This window comes from Podarcis bocagei (genome assembly GCF_964188305.1).
Source record: "Podarcis bocagei genome assembly, chromosome: 7".
Classification (NCBI taxonomy): domain Eukaryota; kingdom Metazoa; phylum Chordata; class Lepidosauria; order Squamata; family Lacertidae; genus Podarcis; species Podarcis bocagei.
Window position 1 is genome coordinate 87015620 of NC_138132.1, and position 18688 is coordinate 87034307.

The window sequence follows — 18688 nt, forward strand, 5'->3', positions numbered from 1 at the left end:
GATTTGAGTCCAGGAAACTGCTTAAGTGTTTAGCATGCAACACTTTAACTGCTGCAAAAGAGCAGCTTAGGGGCCTCTCTGAACACTGTACCACTGTTTCCCTGTCCCGTAGAAGCTGCACAGCGCTTCCCAGGAAGACACCGACGATGAGCACGACTGAGCCAGACCCCAACGGAGGATGCGGAAGGAAAATCTTGAGTGGAACGAACGCCTTAAGCTGCTAAGGGAGGGGTGGGGGGAGGAGAGGTCCGCCCCAGACCCTTCCCTGTGACGCTCCCGATTCCAAAGAGAGGCAAAGGGCTTCTGCTCAGCTGCCCAGGGGGTGGCTCCAGGAGGTCTTTCCGGGAGGCTTACCCGAAGGGACAGCACCCCAAGGCTGCTTTCCAAAGTGGGAGCTTTCTGGGGGGCAGCCCCAGCTGAGCTCCTTATGGCTGCTGGCTTCAACCACCTCTCCAAAGGGCTTTTGAGATCCCTTCCTACTCCCAAGCACGGCTGCGGTTGTGGGGCCAAGGATTTAAGGGAGAAATCCAGCGTGACCCCCTGCCGCTGTGCTGGAGGGAAGCCCCTTCCCTCAAGGCTCCAACCACTAGGCAGCCCTGCTCTTCCAAAGACTCAAGAAGTCCTGGGAAGAAATCGGGAGATGCTTACGGCAAAGGAGAGGCTCTCTGGTGGGGTTGGGGAAAAACCCAAGCCCCTCTTCTGCCTGGGCACTGACGGAGGTCAATGCAGTTGCCACAAATGTAGGGGGCTGTGGCTGTGTGTTTTGACAGGAACAGCTGTGGCCTCGTCGCTGAGTACTGGCAACCCAGACAAGGCCCTCAGCTGTCCCTCGAGGACAAGGACCTCCCAAAGGAAGAGAATGTCCGAGGGAGAAGAGGGGCAGAATTTGGGGGCATGGCGGCTGCCCACTGAGGATGGCTTGCAATGGAGCGGATTTGAGTGTCTTGCAGAGAAGCCAGAAGCAGCCCTAGAAAGGAGTTTAGAAACAGCCCCACGCCAGGTCCAAGGGGAGCCCTGAGCAACCCCTTTGCCACAATGCCCTCTCTTGCGAGAAACGCAGAAGAGCTAACAATCCACTCGCAGCTCCCAGAAAATCCACACAAATGCCACCGCCAAGGGGCTTCCCGTTCACGGCCACCTGGCACCCAAGACTTGGACTTCGTTTAGGGTGAGGCCCGGCGGTGCCAAGCCCTGGATGCCAGCCCCACCCCCCCACTCTGAAAAACCCATTCCACAACCAGGATACGGGGAGGACCCTTCCCTGCCTGTGCCCACAAAATGGCAGGCAGAGGCTCCCCCCCCCCCGAATTCCTTTTGCTCAGAGAGAAATCCAGCTGGGAGAGATGAGGGACCCCCCCCCCAATTCTTGCCGCTTCCTAAAGCCACCTGTGTTGTCAAAAAGGTTGTTTTCTTTTTCTTTTTTTAATCATTTCAAGAATAAAGATGCATATATATATATTCTGAAAAGGGTCCCATGCTATGACCCCCCCACATTTCCAGTCAGCCGATGCAGCTCTAACAGAACAGGGGCCTGCGCAGGGGTGGGTCTGGGGAGGCTGGCGCCGAGGTCCGTGGCAGAAAGCCCTCCACCTCCACCGTCTCTGGCAAAGCTTCGTTCTTGCGGAAGATGAAGCGACAGCCGTCCTCCGCGTCCATGATTTCGTCCAGGCAGGACACGACGGGGTCGTGGTCCCTCAGCATCTGTGGGTAGCGAGCAGACGCCCGCTCGATCCGCAGAGACCGCCGCACGGGGGTCAGGAGCTTCAGGCTTGGCCTCGCACTCGGCTCCTTGGCTCTGGAAAGGGACAGAGGGCATGGAATCATAGAGCCCCCTCAGAACCACAAGGCGGCCAGTTGCCCCGGCCTGCTCCGCCATCTTGTCCTTCTTTTCCTGGTTGCCTCACCTCAGAAAGGATAGGGTAGCGTTGAAAAAGACAGAGCTAAGGCCCACCTCTTACCTGGGCAGCGATGCCACTTGAAGCTTGATTGCCGAAAGAGGCTGGCAAGCCGGGCCTTGCCCGCTGCTCTGCGCCTGCTCCTTGCCGGGAAGTCGGAGTTCAGCAGGGGTTGCTGTTGGGGGAGAAGAGAGAGAAGCCATTGAAGGAGAGGCAGTGGCTGAAGAGGAAGAGCCCTGAGTTGGGCCTGCCTTTGCCCAGAGCAGCCTGGAGGGGCCTTGCTGGCAAGGGCAAGAAGGGCACACCTGTTCTGGTTTTGCAGAAACTGCTCCATGTCCCCATGCAGAAGACTGGACTGCTTCCAGGGGCAGGCAGTCGCCCAGAGGGCCCATTGCCACAGCTGGCAACCGACAGCAAGTGGGGCATCTTTCTTTCAAGCTGGCTCCAGAGGGTCCTGCCTATAGCTGCCAAGCGTCCCTTATTTGGTGGGACAGTCCCTTATCCCAGCGCCATGTCCCTTAAATTTCCCGGGTTTCAAAGGAAGCAGCTCCTCTCCCTCCCTCCCTCCCAGCCAGGGAGGAGGGAGGCTCCAACTGTGTTGCTTGGCTGCGTTGCTCACCCAATAAGGAGTCGAAGAACGACTGGGGGTGTGTGTGTGTGTGGAGCTTGCATGCCTTGTGCCGATCAAATCGGCCGCGTTGCCTGGGGACTCGCCTTTGCTCGGTGCTTCCCAGCGGAGAGGTGACGGTGGTTTTCCTTGCTGCATCCCCTTTGCCGGGTTGCTGCGCTGTGGGAACCACCGCTTGAGGCTTTGTTTGGCCACTGGCTGGGCTTTCTGCCTTTGGCTCGGAGGGGCTCAGAAGTTGAACATACCTGTGCCCGGAAAATCCCTTATTTTGGCTGCTGATCCCTTATTTTCGAGGCTGCTGGTCCCTTATTTTCAAATCTGTAAGTTGACAGCTATGGTCCTGCTCTGCTCTCGCCTGCTGCCTACCCAGCCATGCTGCCAGGGAGGCAACTCCAGCGCTCTCAGGCCCAACAAGATTCAAATGGTGCTGAGATTCTCCAGTGTTACCCCTCCCTGCCCGCCCCCATCCGTCCAGGTCCAAAGCTCTCTCCCTGCAGGGCTGCTTTAGGACATGCAGAGCGAGCTACGGTGCATGAATACACAAGAGAAACAAAATATAAACTGAATGTAGACTTATAGATGCAGAAATTGCAATTGGGTAGAAAGAAAAAAGAAACACGCACACAGCCTTCTCGATGTGCAATGCTTGAAAAACTCTGAAGAACAGGGAGCCACCTCTGCTGAAGGAAAGCAGGGCATGAATCAAACACTTTGAGGATTGAGGACGTGGTCGAGATCCACTGTGTTGGATTTGGAGGTGCACGGTTCCTTGCAGATACTAGGCCCAACCTGGGACACACTCTTTCAGGGAATGGTCCTGAGGTCTAAGGAAGCTTTGGCAAGAAGCAAAGGAACATCGCTCCCTCACAGGAAGGTTTTGACACAAGGGCGCCAGAAAATGGAAGCTTTGACTGGGACCCAAGAATGCTTAGCCCAACCCCATCTGGAAAAACCAGGAGCATTGCCTGCAGAACTGAGAGAGGGACGCAGGGCTTGCTTTGGGCATTGTCTGCAAAAGGCTGCTTGCATATATTCCCAGATGCAGAGATACAACATTAACGTTTAGTTAGGAAACTGAAAAATCATTTTGTTTACAATTCCTTCGCTAGGCACTGGCCTTAAAGGAGCAGTAAGGTACAGCCATACCTCTTGTTATGTTCGGTTCAGGTTATGCTCTTTCAGGATACGTCCCGCGGCGACCCAGAAGTAATGGAACGGGTTACTTCCGGGTTTTGCGCAGATGCTCAAAATAATGTCATGCGCATGCACAGAAGTGGCGAATCGTGACCCGCGCAGACGCGGGTTGCGTTCTGCTCAGGTTGCGAACGGGGCTCCGGAACGGATCCTGTTCGCAACCAGAGGTACCACTGTATTCTACACGGAGGAGAAGCTGCCCTCTCTTCACTCTTTCGCGTGTGTGTTTGGGGGGGGGAGGGCAGAGTTTGGCTGGCAGGCCCGAAGCCCAGCTCAGCCAGCGATGATGGCTATGCTCTGGCCTCCACAGCTGGAGGCAGCAGTGCTTTTGAATCTCAGCAGCTGGAAACCACAGGAGGGGAGAGGGCTCTTGGGTTCGAATCCTGCTTGCGGGTTCCCAAAGGCATCTGGCTGGCCCCTGTGAGAACAGGATGCTGGGACCAGATGGGCCCTTGGCCTGATCCACTGCTTACCCCAGGCTTGACTGGAATGCTTCAGAGTGTCAACAAGGGCATCTCTCAACTCTCGTAGAGGCTGGAATGAGAACAAAAGGAAGTCCATCACTGAGCGACCAGAGCAGGCTGTTGCGTTCCAAAAGCAAGGAAGGATTGGACTCTGATTAATAAAATACACACCAGGCTTGACCAGCAAGACTCTGGGAGGAAGTGTTAATAATAATCTGTCCACCCCCTGGCCCAGGTTGTTTTATAAACCAAAGAACCCTTTACACAGTGTTTGTAAGAACCAATCAGGTTTCCTCTGAGCATTTCAAGAAACCCCACGTGGGGACAAAGTTAAAGTTAAAACTACAAAGAGCTAATTTGAGCATGCATACATTCTGAGGTAAGTAAAACAGGACTAAAGGAGGAATGCATTCAGCAACCCCGGAGGTCATAAACAAGCAGTAAAGATTAGGCATCTTTATCACTTCCATGTGAAACTCTGTTTCCTGGCCCTAAGATCTACCTAAAGGTAAAGGTAAAGGAACCCCTGACCATTAGGTCCAGTCGTGACCGACTCTGGGGTTGTGGCGCTCATCTCGCTTTATTGGCCGACGGAGCCAGCATACAGCTTCCGGGTCATGTGGCCAGCATGACTAAGCCGCTTCTGGCAAGCCAGAGCAGCGCACAGAAACGCTGTTTACCTTCCCGCCGGAGCGGTACCTATTTATCTACTTGCACTTTGATGTGCTTTCGAACTGCTAGGTTGGCAGGAGCAGGGACCGAGCAACGGGAGCTCACCCCGTCGCAGAGATTCGAACCGCCGACCTTCTGATCGGCAAGCCCTAGGCTCTGTGGTTTAACCCACAGCGCCACCCGCGTCTACCTAAATATTAACAAAAGCTACGTCAAAGTAACCTATCTTTATGGCTCAGGATACCTGGTGAAGCAAGCAGTCTGTGTTTTAGAATGCTTTACATGCCTGTCAGGTGTAGAAAATGGACAGTAGAGAAGATGGACAGAGATGCAGAGGCTTATGGGATTTGATCAGAAACTACTGTCAATGACTCAAACCCAGTCAACGCAATGCTTTCATTGCTGACACAACGGCTTGCTTCATTTTTCATAATTCCTCAGAGGAATCCCACCTGACCTCCAATCAGGCCTCAGAGCACTGCCTGCAGGATTTCACAGAATCGTAGAGTTGCAAGGGCCCTCAAGGAGTCATCTAGTCTAACCCCCTGCAATGCAGGAATCCCAGGTGAACGATCCTCCACCTCTGCTAAAATTACCGTATTTTTTGCTCTATAAGACGCACCAGACCACAAGACGCACCTAGTTTTTGGAGGAGGAAAACAAGAAAAAAAAATATTCTGAATCTCAGAAGCCAGAACGGCAAGAGGGATCGCTGAGCAGTGAAAGCAGCAATCCCTCTTGCTGTTCTGGCTTCTGGGATAGCTCTGCAGCCTGCACTCGCTATATAAGACGCACACACATTCCCTTTACTTTTTAGGAGGGAAAAAGTGAGTCTTGTAGAGCAAAAAATACGGTATGTTTGTATGCAGCAGCAGCAGGCAGGCTCTCAGGATGAGGACTATACTCTGCATATGCTTGGCAGTTCTTCTAGTTCAGGGGTCTGCAACTTTTAAGACAAAAAGAGCCACTTGGACCCGTTTCCGAAGAAAAAAAAACTGGGAGCCGCAAAACTCGTCATTATAAAAATAACTTTTTTGTCACTTTTTATTATTATTTCTTTGTTTGACCCCTCAGAATTACTCCTCCTCATAGAAATAAACGTTAAATTAACAAGTTACCTTTTTGTGTGTGTGTGTTCTTCACTCCCCTTCAAAACAGTGACCAGCGTACATGCCCCTTACAATGTAGCGGGCGGGTGGGAAGGTGACGTCGGGACGGTGCGTGACTAGCGCACGCACCGCCCCCATGCGACGTCACAGCCAGTACATCGCCCGCCACAGTGGGGAGTGTCGGGGCACACAATGCGCCTCCTCCCCTCGCTAGTATCCGCCCCGGAGCCGCGGCAAAGGTGTAAAAGAGCCACATGCGGCTCCGGAGCCGCGGGTTGCCGACCCCTGGTATATCTAATGAAGGCGAGTCCACCACCTTTCGAGGGAGCAGGTTTCATGCACAAACACCCTTTTGCTACAGCTGTTTGGGGGGCAGGGGGAGAGACGCACATGTTGGGGGCACAGAGCTGGCTGCCCCAGCAAGGGAGATTCCACAGGACTGGCTGCTTAACAGCTCCACCCCAGGACGGATGGTCCTTTATAGCAGAGGTGGGGGGACCGCAGCCAATTGCAACCCCCTCCCCTGCTTGTGGGCACACATGTCTTCCAGCAGCCCCCAGAGAATCATAGACTTGTAGGGACTCCCAAGGCTCATCTAGGAAAGCCCAGCCCCCATGATCTGAACAAGAGCCCAGAAATGGCTCCTTGCTGGGGGTGCGCCCCACGTTCTGGGGGCACCTCTTGTGCAAATCCCATTCAAGCAGATGCTTTGAGCATTCTCAGTCCAGGTGGGATGGGCAAAGGGACCCCGCTTTGGGGGTCATGAAGCTCAAGCCCTGACGCTTAGGGAGGCAGGAGGCTGGCGTAGGGCTCTGCCTTTGCTGGGGAGCCCTGCCCCTCCCCACACCTCTTGGCATGTCCTTGCAAGGGGAAAAGCTCCTTTGGGCCTCCGTGGGTCTGACTTCATTTTGAACCCTGGCCTCCCAGGTCCTGGCCTGCCACTCTAACCACTGCACCACACTGCCTCTCTGCCGCAGACACTGAGGACGAGAGGCCAAGAGTGAGGGGATTCCACCCACCACAGCTCCAGCGCAAGCGGCAGCACGGTACAGCCCAGCGGCATCCAACGGGCCTTGGCGGGCCAGCAGCTTCGCCTTGCAGACCCAGAACCGGGCAAACTTCTCTGCCTCCGGGATGCGGGACAGCGTGGCCAGGAGCTCTTCCGAAGGAACCCCCTGGAGGGAAACAGAAAGGAGTCAGAAGGAGGCTGGCAGATGAGAGACATTTTGGGCTCGCTCTGTAGGCAGACTGTTTCCACTGGGCAGCGCTAGCCGAACAGTAAGGGTGTGCTTGTGCAAAATCAGTTTTTGTTTTCCTTTTGCCCCGGTGCTCGAGGATAGACCCAGCAGATGGCAAAGTCGCTGGCACTGAAGACAGAAAAGTGGGTGGGCATTCCTGTACCTCCAGACATTACAGAGCCTGCCAAGAAAACGAGGCGTAAAAAACCCAGTCCCTCTTGACCCTGGAGACGTATATTTTAGGACCCTCCGTATTTCTGTAATTTTGAGTTCTTTTAAATTGTTTTTTGTTTTGTTTTTGGTGTAATTTTGTGTTTTAATTATTACCTGGCCCTTGAACCTTAAGTCACCCAACCTCCCTTTAAGTCAACCCCTTTCCAAGGTGGTCTGTTCCACTGTCAAACAGCTCTAATAATAATATATGCAGACCCGTCCTGCATTCTGACTTCCCCATAGAAAATGGGCTTGAACTTGCTGCCCGTCAGGCCTGACATTCCCCGCTTCAGTCTGCAAAGGGTCAGGGAGTTCCACAGGCTCAATTCAGACCCCCCCCCATATAAATGATTTAGGGAACATTCCCTTTGATGTTGGGCAACGGGCACTTCTGAAAATGTCTCTGTTTCAACTGACTCTTGGACTGCCCAGTTTGTTTCCTGAGAGTTACAGCGCAATGGGCCAAGGGCCGCAAACAATAAAAACCTGATTGACTTCCTTATTTCATTTATATCCTGCTCAACTGTGGAAAAACTCTGCTCCCGGCAGGGTGGGAGAAAGGATAGTTTCAAAGTAAAGAAAAACAATATTGAGGCTGCCTTGGTGTCCCATGACAGGTTTTTCTCCCTGCTTTTATCATTCCTTGTGGGTTTTAATGATTGTATGTTTTATTTTGTAAACGGTTCTGCTTTTAAGCCACACACTGAATATTTATTGATGGGTGGTGCTTATCGGTCTAACCCAGTGTTTCCCAACCACTGTTGCCTGGTGTGCCGCGAGATGTTGCCTGGAGGGAGGCGGGCGAGTCGGGCGGCGAGAGGCGGGGCGGCGGCGGCGAGGAGAGGCCGCCCAGCGCGGGGCTCTCGCCGTCTGCCTGCCTGGCTGCCTGCGAGCTCGGCAGGCAGCGCCCGCCTCGCGGCTCTCATTCCCTGCCCCTGCCAAAGCTCACCCAGCCAAGCCGCGCTCTCCTTCCTGCCTCGCTTTGCTGCCTCCTCCCCCCCCACCCCCAAAGCTTGGAGGTTCCCCGGCAAGGGGGAGGGAAAAAAATTGGAACTTACACTTTCGTGCGTCCCTCCTGGCGTGACGCTGCGCGCTGACGTCACGGGGCTGTAATGGTGGTGTGCCTCGAGATTTTTTTCATCAAACAAGTGTGCCTTTGCCCAAAAAAGGTTGGGAAACACTGGTCTAACCAACCAGGCCTGCACTTTCCGCCCCATCGAAGGATGAAGCTCGTGGACAACTTTCCAGACTAGACGGAAGACCCACAGCTCACCTCGTCTGCCAGCTTCATGCACTCTGCCAAGGTGCTGGCGATTTGCTGTGCCACCTTTTGCTGCTCCATCTCTTCCTCCATGCAGTCCCAGAAGGAGCGGTCCAAGGCCTCCTTCTCTTTGGGCGGGGGCCGCCTTTTAACGGGGAAGGTCATCGGGGGCCGCTTATATTGTTTCCCTTTGGATGCCAACCACTCCTCTAGCTGCTTCCTAAGGGAGATCAATGAGAGGTCAGACGACGTCAGAACCGAAGACAGGCCGGCCGGATCAGCGGCCACTTTCATTTCACTTTTAATTTGTCTACCGCCTTTCTGTATTGCTGCAAACGAGGCGGTTTGCAAGCTGAAGGAGCAACAAGACAAACAGCAGAGATCACACGCCTAATCACAATCTGACCCAATACAAAAATGCCAGAACAACATATCTAATGAATACATATTTAATAAGGCATTAAAATATAACAGTACAGTAGTACCTCGGGTTAAATACTTAATTCGTTCTGGAGGGGAGGTCCATTCTTAACCTGAAACTGTTCTTAACCTGAAGCACCACTTTAGCTAATGGGGCCTCCCACTGCTGCCGCGCGATTTCTGTTCTCATCCTGAAGCAAAGTTCTTAACCTGAAGCACTATTTCTGGGTTAGCGGAGTCTGTAGCCTGAAGCGTCTGTAACCCGAGGTACCACTGTAAACAGTATAATTAAATGCCAACAGATAATAATTAAATAGTTCACACTTAACAATAAAGAATTGCAAAAGTATAATCAATAAAAACGGCAGCAATTTACAATGCATAAAATCCCACAAAACATACCAAACCACGTAAAAGGATCAAATTGAGAAACGAGGACACACAACTTATGAATTTTTCAATTAAAAAAAATATCCCTTCTTTCTTCCCAGCTGCTGCTGTTCTCAAAGTCATGGTCTGGGAAAGACTCCTAGAGCTGAATGGTGGGGTAGGGAAGGTGGAAAAAGGCCTCTCCATGAATTTGTCTAATCCTCTTTCAAAGCCGTCTGAGTTGGTGGCTCTCACTGCCACTCTTGACGCATCTCCCAGGCTACAGTGAAAAGCCTGGTCTTGATCAGAGCCTCTGTGGCTTTGAGGGCAATAGGATGGCCAAGGACAGGGGTCAGCAAACTTCTTCAGCAGCGGGCCAGTCCTCAGACCATGTGGTGGGCAGGACTCTATTTTGAAAAATAAAAACGAGCAAATTCCTATGCCCCACAAACAACCCAGAGATGCATTTTAAATAAAAGCACACATTCTACTCATGTAAAAACACTCCAATTCCCGGACCGTCCGCAGGCTGGATTGAGAAGGCGATTGGGCCGGATTTGGCCCCTGGGTCTTAGTTTGCCTACCCATGGCCAAGGAGGTCCAATTAATAGTTAGAAGCCAGAGCAAAACTGGGGTCATCTATGACTCCTTGCAGGCCTATCACTTTTCTTCTTCCTTGTCCCTCCTTTGTTTAGAGCTGCTTTCTGCGTGCCTTCAGTATTCATAGAATTGCAGAGCTGGAGGGGACACCAAGGGCCATCTAGCCTGACCCACTGCAATGCAGGAATCACGGCTCATCGTTCCCAAGAGGGTGGCTCCTCATGCACACAAAGTAACACATGGACACGATGTCCCCTGTCAAGTGTGGAAGGTCTATTTGCAAGCAGATTCACTCACAAGGAGGCACTTTAGTGTGCCTTTTCCGAACTGTAATCTTGAATCTCCTACTAGTCCATCAGCAGAACCTGGTGGAGATATTGAGGCACCTCGGCTGAATAAAGATCTAGGGGTTCCTCTGAACATTACAGCACACAGGTGCATGAGGGATTGAGGCAGCAGTTTGGCCATGCGCTGGCCCACCCTTAAGGGACACGCCTAGAGCCCATTCTCCACACAGGAAAGACAGACAGATGGAAAAAGATAGTGGCATCAGTCCAGCCCTATGGAACTCTCTGCCACTAGAGATTCAGTGGGCAACCTCTGTGCCAAACTTTAAACGCCTGCCTGTGCAGACAATTAAGGATACATCATCCGACAATGGTTAATCAATGTGTGTTCTAAGCTTCTTTATACAGTTGTACCTTGGAACTTGAACAGAATCTGTTCCGGAAGTCTCTTCGACTTCCAAAACGTTAGAAAACCAAATTGCGGCTTTCGATTGGCTGCAGGAACTTCCTGCAGCCAACCAGAAGCCGCGGAAGCCCCGCCAGATGTTCGGGCTCCGAAATAACATTTGCAAACCAGAACAATCACTTCCGGGTTGGGGCGTTCAGGAAGCAAAACATCCAAGTTCCAGGGCCTTTGGGATCCAAAGTACAACTGTATAGTTTTATGCATTTATTGCTGTAAGTTGCTCTGATGTTTTTCTTTTTCCTTTCTCCTCCTGTGATGAGGCTGCATTTTAATATTTTAATGTTTCAATATTTTAATGTTGTATTTTAATCTTGTTTTTAAGTTGTATTCATTCAAGTTGTTTTTATTATTGCTTGTTAGCTGCCCTGAGCCCGGCCTTGGCTGGGGAGGCGGGGTATAAATAATAAATAATAATAATAATAATAATAATAATAATAATAATAATGAATTTTTATAAATGAATAATTGAAGTGGGTGCAAGAGCCACTCGGGCACCCACTTGTCTGATCTGTTGTGAACAAGAGCCCAAACATTCCAGGGAAAAACCCAAGAAAGGGCACTTTATCAGCCCAGACCCCCACAATGCACCCTTGCTAGTCGCTGCTCAGGGCAGGATGAGTGAATGCAACCTGCTCTGGGTTCAACTTGCCTCCGATCCCGTGTGCCTGGGGTCTTGGGCTCTTGGCCTGCCTCCCTCGCCGGCTGCTTTGCTCTGGGTGCGCCTCCTTCGCGTCCTCCAGAGCCCTGCTCCGAGGCTCTGTGCCTGGATTTTGGCTCAGGACTCCTGGGCGCTTGCTTGAACTTCTTGCTGCCCGGGTCCTTCCCTGCTGGGCTTCTGTTCTGCTTGGCGCCACCAGGCGCTGCTGAACGACATCTCTCTGGAGTGGCCTTCCGCTTCCTCTGCAAGGCCCCGTGGTGCCCGGGCAGCGGTCTCTCCTGCAGAGCACCAGCCTGCGGCCTGGACCGACCCCTCTGAAGAATGCCCAGGGATGAGGATGACGCTGTTGATTCCCTCCCAGCCAGAGATCCTCCAGGAACAGGCGGACCAGTGGCCTGTGGAATCACCGCAGATCTGGGATTTTGGCCTCGGACTCCTGGCCTAGAAACAGCTGAGGGCCGTCCACGGGGTGGTGAAGTCCGCACCACTGAGATGCTGTTTACTTGCCTCTGAGGATGCCCTAAGGGTGCTCTGGGCTTAACCTGTGCCGCAGCGGCCCTGTGGTTTTTCGAAAGGGTGCTCTTTTCCACAGCCTGCTTGCAGTTCTTCACGGGCGGTTTTGAGCCAGCTTGGGATTTGGCTTGGAGGCTGAAGCGAGACGTCTCTCTCTTCTGAGGCTGCCCAACAGGCTTCAGCCCAGAGTTCTCTTTATCCTGCTCTGCCTTGTGAGAGTCTGAAAGGACTTTTGACGTCCCAGATGCTGTGGCCAATTCCTGCTTTCCAGGTTGTTTCGTCCTGCCTAAGTGATGTCCAGCAGATGAGATCCTGCTGACCAGCTTCTCAGGGTGTTTTCTAGCAGGGGGCTTTGAGGGGAGAGGAGGTATGGGCCCCTGCTTCCTTGGAAGTTGTGTGGGTGCATTGTTTGGCTCCCGATGCACAAGCGCCCTGGAAGGCTTATCTGGAAGGACTTTGCTAGCAGGTCCCAGCCCCTTTGCCTCCCTGGTCGATGCACTTTGGGCTGTGCTTGGGGCAACGGTTTTCCGGGATCCGACAGTCTGGAAATGGAGAAAATAATACGGTGAAATTATCTGAGAAACTCTTTAAATCAATTTTTCACCAAATAGAGCTTTCAGGACATTTTATGTAAAACAGAATTAGAAAAATAGTAAAAGCCTTTGAACAAACAAAAATATTCAATTGCCTTTAGTGCCATTGTTCCCACCCTGTGGAACTCTCTGCCACTAGATTCAGCACCTGCTGAAAAGCATTCTATTCCATCAGACCTATGCAGGCAACTAAGAACGAATTCTTCCACAATGGTTAACTGATGTCTGATTTTAACTTTGTTATGCTTTAATTGTTTTTATTGCTGCAAAGCACACACACAGAGTATACAGTGGTACCTCGGTTCTCAAAAGTCTCCGTTGTCGAATGTTTCGGAACCCGAACACCGAAAACCCAGAAATAAACGCTTCCGTTTTTGAATGCACCTCGGAAGTCGAACGGCTTCCGCTCTGTGTTTTTTTCAGTTTTCTTAATTGCAGTTGCAGCCAGCCCTTTGCATCTCAGTTTTTGAACGTTTTGGAAGTCGAACGGTCTTCCGGAATGGATTACCTTCGAGAACCAAGGTACTACTGTATATATTTATGATTTAGCAGTACACATCTATTTTTATAGATAAATAAAAATAATAGCATGGAGACCTTGGACAATTTTTTCCGATACTCCACAGAGCCTGAGCAAACAAGTGCCTCTTAATCTGCTCCTGTGAACTCAGCAAAGCAGGCAGCCTTCCCTGCCACTATTCAGATCTCAACTTACGGTAGCTTGAAAAGTGCCATGTCTGTTCAGTTATTTTGAAGGAGTTTTAAAATACAGTGGTGCCTCGCAAGACGAAAAGAATCCGTTCTGTGATTCTCTTCGTCTAGCGTTTTTTTTCGTCTTGCGAAGCAAGCCCATTGAAGGATTAGCGGCTTAGCGCTTTTAGCGGCTTTTAGAGGCTTATCTGCTGATCGGATCAGCTGATAAGCGGCTTAGCGCTATTAGCGACTTATCTGCTGATCGGATCAGCTGATAAGCGGCTTAGGAACTCGCAAGACATTGTCGTCTTGCGAAGCAAGCCCATAGGAGATTCGTTTTGCGAAGCACCTCCAAAATGGAAAACTCTTTCGTCTAGCGAGTTTTCCGTCTTGCGGGGCACCACTGTATATATATATATATATATATATATATATATATATATATATATAACGAGCCCTATGGACAGATTTGCTTTAACAGAACATTGTGACATACTCAAGGGATAACTTAATGCCCACGCAATCATCGCATGAAGACAATTTTAGTGAGGAATCTTAGAGAAATACCTTTAAGTTGAGTAAGTCAATGTATAGAAAGACAGGAGCATTTGGGAAAAGAGTTTTTAGACAGCAGAGAAAAGGGTGGGGGGGAAGGAAGGACGAGAAATATTGCACTTTCACATAAAAACAACAGTGAATCTGACATGTTACTTGTTTGAATTTGGGGGAACTAAAAGCATGTGCAGAGTGCCTTGCAGAAAACACGGTCTGAGAATGCGTTAAGTGCATGAGATCTTTGGGGGAGGTTTTTTTTCCACCCCACCTCCCTCACAGGCATGCTTCAGGATGTGGGAGAGGGCCTTTGGAACTCCCTCCCTAATGACCCTAGACTGCCTCCCTCCTTGCTTTCCTTCTGCCAGCAGGTGAAAACTGTTTTACAGTGGTACCTCGGGTTAAGTACTTAATTCATTCCAGAGGTCCGTTCTTAACCTGAAACTGTTCTTAACCTGAAGCACCACTTTAGCTAATGGGGCCTCCTGCTGCCGCTGTGCTGCCGGAGCACGATTTCTGTTCTCATCCTGAAGCAAAGTTCTTAACCTGAGGTAATATTTCTGGGTTAGCGGAGTCTGTAGCCTGAAGCATCTGTAATCCGAGGTACCACTGTATTCTGACAGGCCTGTAGGAACTGACTGTTTTTTTTAAAAGGAAACAGCTTTAAATAGGGCTGTGCTGTTTTTATTATCTGTATTTTAATAGAATTAAAATAATATAAAGAACAGATGTAGTTGAATTTACCTACTTTTAAACTTAAAAAAAAATGTTTTTAGCATCCTATATATTTGTCTGTGTTGTTTCAATTTGTGCAAGCCACCTTGAGTCCCATTCTGGGGAAACGGTGTGATATAAACAAATATAGTGATAATTCAGTAACGGTCACCAAATTTGTACGGCTCCAGAGGAGAGAAAGAATGAGGATGACACTCTATATATTTGTCAGAACCGGAGGCCAGAGGATGCCTCCCTTCTTCCTGTGACAGGAGGTTTGAACAGCAAGGTTTTCCTCCAACACAAGTTGCCACCTTCCGAGTGGCCTTGGGCTCCACTGCCAAGAGAGCTTGCCAGCTCACACCAGCTATTGTGAGGAAAAGACAGATTATCCTGGTAAAAGGGACTGGATCTAAATCCCAAGCAAGGGTGGCCCCCAGAAAGATCCAGAGTCTCAGACACTCTGCATGCCATTGGTCAGAATATACATTTATTGCACTTGTATTCCACTTTTTCCTCCAAGGAGTTCAAAGTGGTGTACGTGGTTCTCCTTCAATTAACCTGAGAGGCAGTGACCGCCCTGGATCACCCAGGGAGCTTGATGGCCAACTGATTTGAACCCTGGTCTCCTGGATCCCAGTCCAGCAATCTAACCACTACACCACTCTGGCTCTCTAGATCACAATACAGAGGCTCACTGGATCTTGCCTACTTACAGGTTGTGCTTTGGAGGGAGCTGGATTCTTCTGCCTGTTGTTGTCCTTCAAGTAGGGTCTGTGCAGCATAAGGAAAAGTTTGAAAATAATTTACTTTCTTAAACCCCCCCCCACCGTTTTACAATTTAAAGGACTCATCTTTGCATCCTTAACATATCAATGACTTCCCTTCTTCTCTTTCCATGGTTCATTTTACATATAATAAATCCCTGCATATTTTAGAAAACTATGGCAGTCAGTATTCCATTATTACATCCATCAAAACTTATTTACACTGCTGAATTTATCTTAATGCTGCCAGTGTTTTCAGCTGTACACAGTTATTTCCCACATATTCAATTAACGTTTTCCAATCTTCTCTAAACGTATGTTCTTCTGGTTCTCTTATTCTATATGTTAAGTCTGCAAGCTGCGCATATTCTGTCAACTTAAGTTGCCATTCTTGGGTTGGGACCTCACTCGTTTTCCATTTTGGGGCTAACAAAACACAGGCCGCCATAAATATTTATTACATAAATAACCTTTTCTGAAACCTGGGAATTTCATTCTGAATTCTCCCCAACAGAAAGGACTTTGTTTTTTTGGGGAAAGTAAACAATTTTCCAATTCATCATGGATCATTTCCCAATACTCTTTTACCCTTTTACACCACATACAGACGAACGTTCCCTCTATCTTCCCTCTACAGTGGTACCTCAGGTTAAGTACTTAATTCGTTCCGGAGGTCCGTTCTTAACCTGAAACTGTTCTTAACCTGAAGCACCACTTTAGCTAATGGGGCCTTCCCCTGCCGCCGCGCCACAGGAGCCCGATTTCAAATCCCCACGACGGGTTGAGCTCCCGTTGTTCAGTCCCTGCTCCTGCCAACCTAGCAGTTCGAAAGCACGTCAAAGTGCAAGTAGATAAATAGGTACCACTCCGGCGGGAAGGTAAACGGCATTTCCATGCGCTGCTCTGGTTCGCCAGAAGTGGCTTAGTCATGCTGGCCACATGACCCGGAAGCTGTACGCCGGCTCCCTCGGCCAATAAAGCGAGATGAGCGCCGCAACCCCAGAGTCAGTCACGACTGGACCTAATGGTCAGGGATACCTTTACCTTTAAGCAACTCCGAAAATCAAAGCAAAAGCAAAGACTCACTTGGTGCTGGCCGGTCTCAGCCTTCCTTTGGCAGCTAAATATTCTTGCAGCTTCTGCCGCCGCTCCTCCACTGCTGCTGCTGCAGGAAAGAGAGAGAGAGAGAGAGGAAAAGCCCTCAGAGGGTCGCAGTCAAACGGGCGCCCCTAATTCACTGGAAACGCCCCACCCCAGCCCCACTGGAGAGTCAGCAGAGAAGTCCCCCCCAAACGGCCGCTTCCAGAGCTTCCTTTCCTCCTGGACCCCCTTCCCCGTTCGCGCCTGCACTCTGCACATGCTCCGGGGACCCCTGCACCCTCACCGTTCTCCTCTCTCCTTCCTCCTCCACGCCGCAGCCCCGGCCCTCCCGCGCTCCGAGGCGCCTCCATGACAGCCAGCGGCCGCGGCATCGCCCTCAGGCGGCCGCTTCCCCTCCCGTTCAAAGGGACCAATGGGCTGCGAGGGGCGGGGAGGAGCCTATCCAATTGGCCGGGGAGAGCGGAGTGGGCGGAGCCGGCGAGGCCCTTCGGAAAGGGAAAGGCGACTCCCCCGGCCGCGCCCCTCGCGCCTTAGCCACGCCCAGGGCCAACTCCCCTTGCCACGCCCCCTTCTCCGTTCTGCTGCCGAGGTTTTCCCACGTGCAAAAGACCCCGCCTCGATGGGCGGGCGGGGCTGCGCAGGGCTCCCCACCCCCCTTTTTAAAGGGTGTCCAGCCCCTCCCCGCCCCCCCCGCAAATCCTGTGCTCAAACAGGAGCGCCGGGACTGCAAGGGGTTTTGCCCTGGGTGGTGGTGGTGTGAAGGCAGCCCCTTGTCAATCATGGGATCACGTGATTCCTGCACTGCAGGGGGGTTAGACTAGATGACCCTGAGTGGTCCCTTCTCAGTCTATGATTCAGTGACGGGTGTCCCCGCACACCTATCAAAGTTGGGCCCTAGGTAGAGATCTGGCAGCCACCTCACACTATCCAGACAGTGGAACCCTACTTCATGTGAAAGGCTGGGCTGGATGAATCCCAAACCAGAATTAAGATTGCCGGAAGAAATATCAACAACCTCAGATATGCAGATGACACAACCTTGATGGCAGAAAGTGAGGAGGAATTAAAGAGCCTTTTAATGAGGATGAAGGAGGAGAGAGCAAAATATGGTCTGAAGCTCAACATCAAAAAAAGAAGATCATGGCCTCCTGGCAAATAGAAGGGGAAGAAATGGAGGCAGTGAGAGATTTTACTTTCTTGGGCTCCATGATCACTGCAGATGGTGACAGCAGCCACGGAATTAAAAGACGCCTGCTTCTTGGGAGGAAAGCAATGACAAACCTAGACAGCATCTTAAAAAGCAGAGACATCACCTTGCTGACAAAGGTCCGTATAGTTAAAGCTATGGTTTTCCCAGTAGTGATGTATGGAAGTGAGAGCTGGACCATAAAGAAGGCTGATCGCCAAAGAATTGATGCTTTTGAATTCTGGTGCTGGAGGAGACTCTTGAGAGCCCCATGGACTGCAAGAAGATCAAACCTATCCATTCTTAAGGATCACTCACTGGAAGGACAGATCCTGAAGCTGAGGCTCCAGTACTTTGGCCACCTCATGAGAAGAGAAGACTCCCTGGAAAAGACCCTGATGTTGGGAAAGATGGAGGGCACAAGGAGAAGGGGACGACAGAGGACGAGATGGTTGGACAGTGTTCTCGAAGCTACCAGCATGAGTTTGACCAAACCGCAGGAGGCAGTGGAAGACAGGAGTGCCTGGCGTGCTCTGGTCCAGGGGGTCACGAAGAGTTGGACATGACTAAACAACGAAACAACAACAGACTAGATGACCTGGGTGGCCCCTTCCCAGTCTATGATTCAGTGACGGGTGTCTCCACCCACCTATCAAAGTTGGGCCCTAGGTAGAGATCTGGCAGCTCCCTCGCACCACCCAGACAATGGAACCTCCCTTCCGGGCTTAACTTTACTTTCAAGTTACAGGTAGGTAGCCGTGGTTTTTTTTGGTTTTTTTAAAAAAATAATTTTTATTGATTTTCTTTTCTCAAACAAATATTCAACATCATCATTTAACATCCATTTTCTAGTTTCCCCCTCCCCGTTCACTTCCCCCACCTTCCATTTCTGGTTTACTAAACCAAATGTTACATTCTGCTGTTTATACATAATGTTCTATTATCACTAATTGTATTTATTGTTATCTGTAAAGAAAATTGTAAATGTTTATTTAAATCCTGCCAACGAGTCCATGTTTTTTTTGTTGTGTCTGCAAGTATGTTGTAAAAGGTTCCCATTCTTTTCCAAAGTCACTATTGTCCTTTTCACGCAGT

The 18688-nt window shown here is 50.6% G+C and overlaps 2 protein-coding genes across 3 annotated transcripts in view; one reads left to right on the top strand and one right to left on the bottom strand.

The window, feature by feature from the left end:
- NT5DC4 (5'-nucleotidase domain containing 4) overlaps positions 1 to 1459 on the top strand; it is a 47314-nt gene extending 45855 nt beyond the window's left edge. Inside the window, exon 19 of the mRNA XM_081203079.1 lies at positions 113 to 1459. Within this exon, the coding sequence (XP_081059205.1) occupies positions 113 to 160 (48 nt within the window). The 3' untranslated portion in view covers positions 161 to 1459. The remainder of the gene's footprint in view (positions 1 to 112) is intronic.
- Positions 179 to 16795, bottom strand: CKAP2L (cytoskeleton associated protein 2 like). Of its 2 annotated transcripts, none has more exons than XM_081203048.1 (9): positions 16691 to 16795; positions 16393 to 16471; positions 15256 to 15313; positions 11466 to 12529; positions 8687 to 8894; positions 6982 to 7137; positions 4191 to 4251; positions 1959 to 2070; positions 179 to 1795 (listed from the first exon to the last, which is right to left on the bottom strand). In XM_081203048.1, exons 1-9 carry the CDS (start codon positions 16776 to 16778, stop codon positions 1516 to 1518), a joined length of 2106 nt encoding a protein of 701 aa, XP_081059174.1. In that variant the 5' UTR covers positions 16779 to 16795; the 3' UTR covers positions 179 to 1515. The 2 variants fall into 2 exon arrangements, with proteins under 2 accessions (XP_081059174.1, XP_081059173.1); XM_081203047.1 differs by having other exon boundaries at positions 8687 to 8890; positions 11462 to 12529.
- Between the last annotated feature and the right edge of the window lie 1893 nt (positions 16796 to 18688).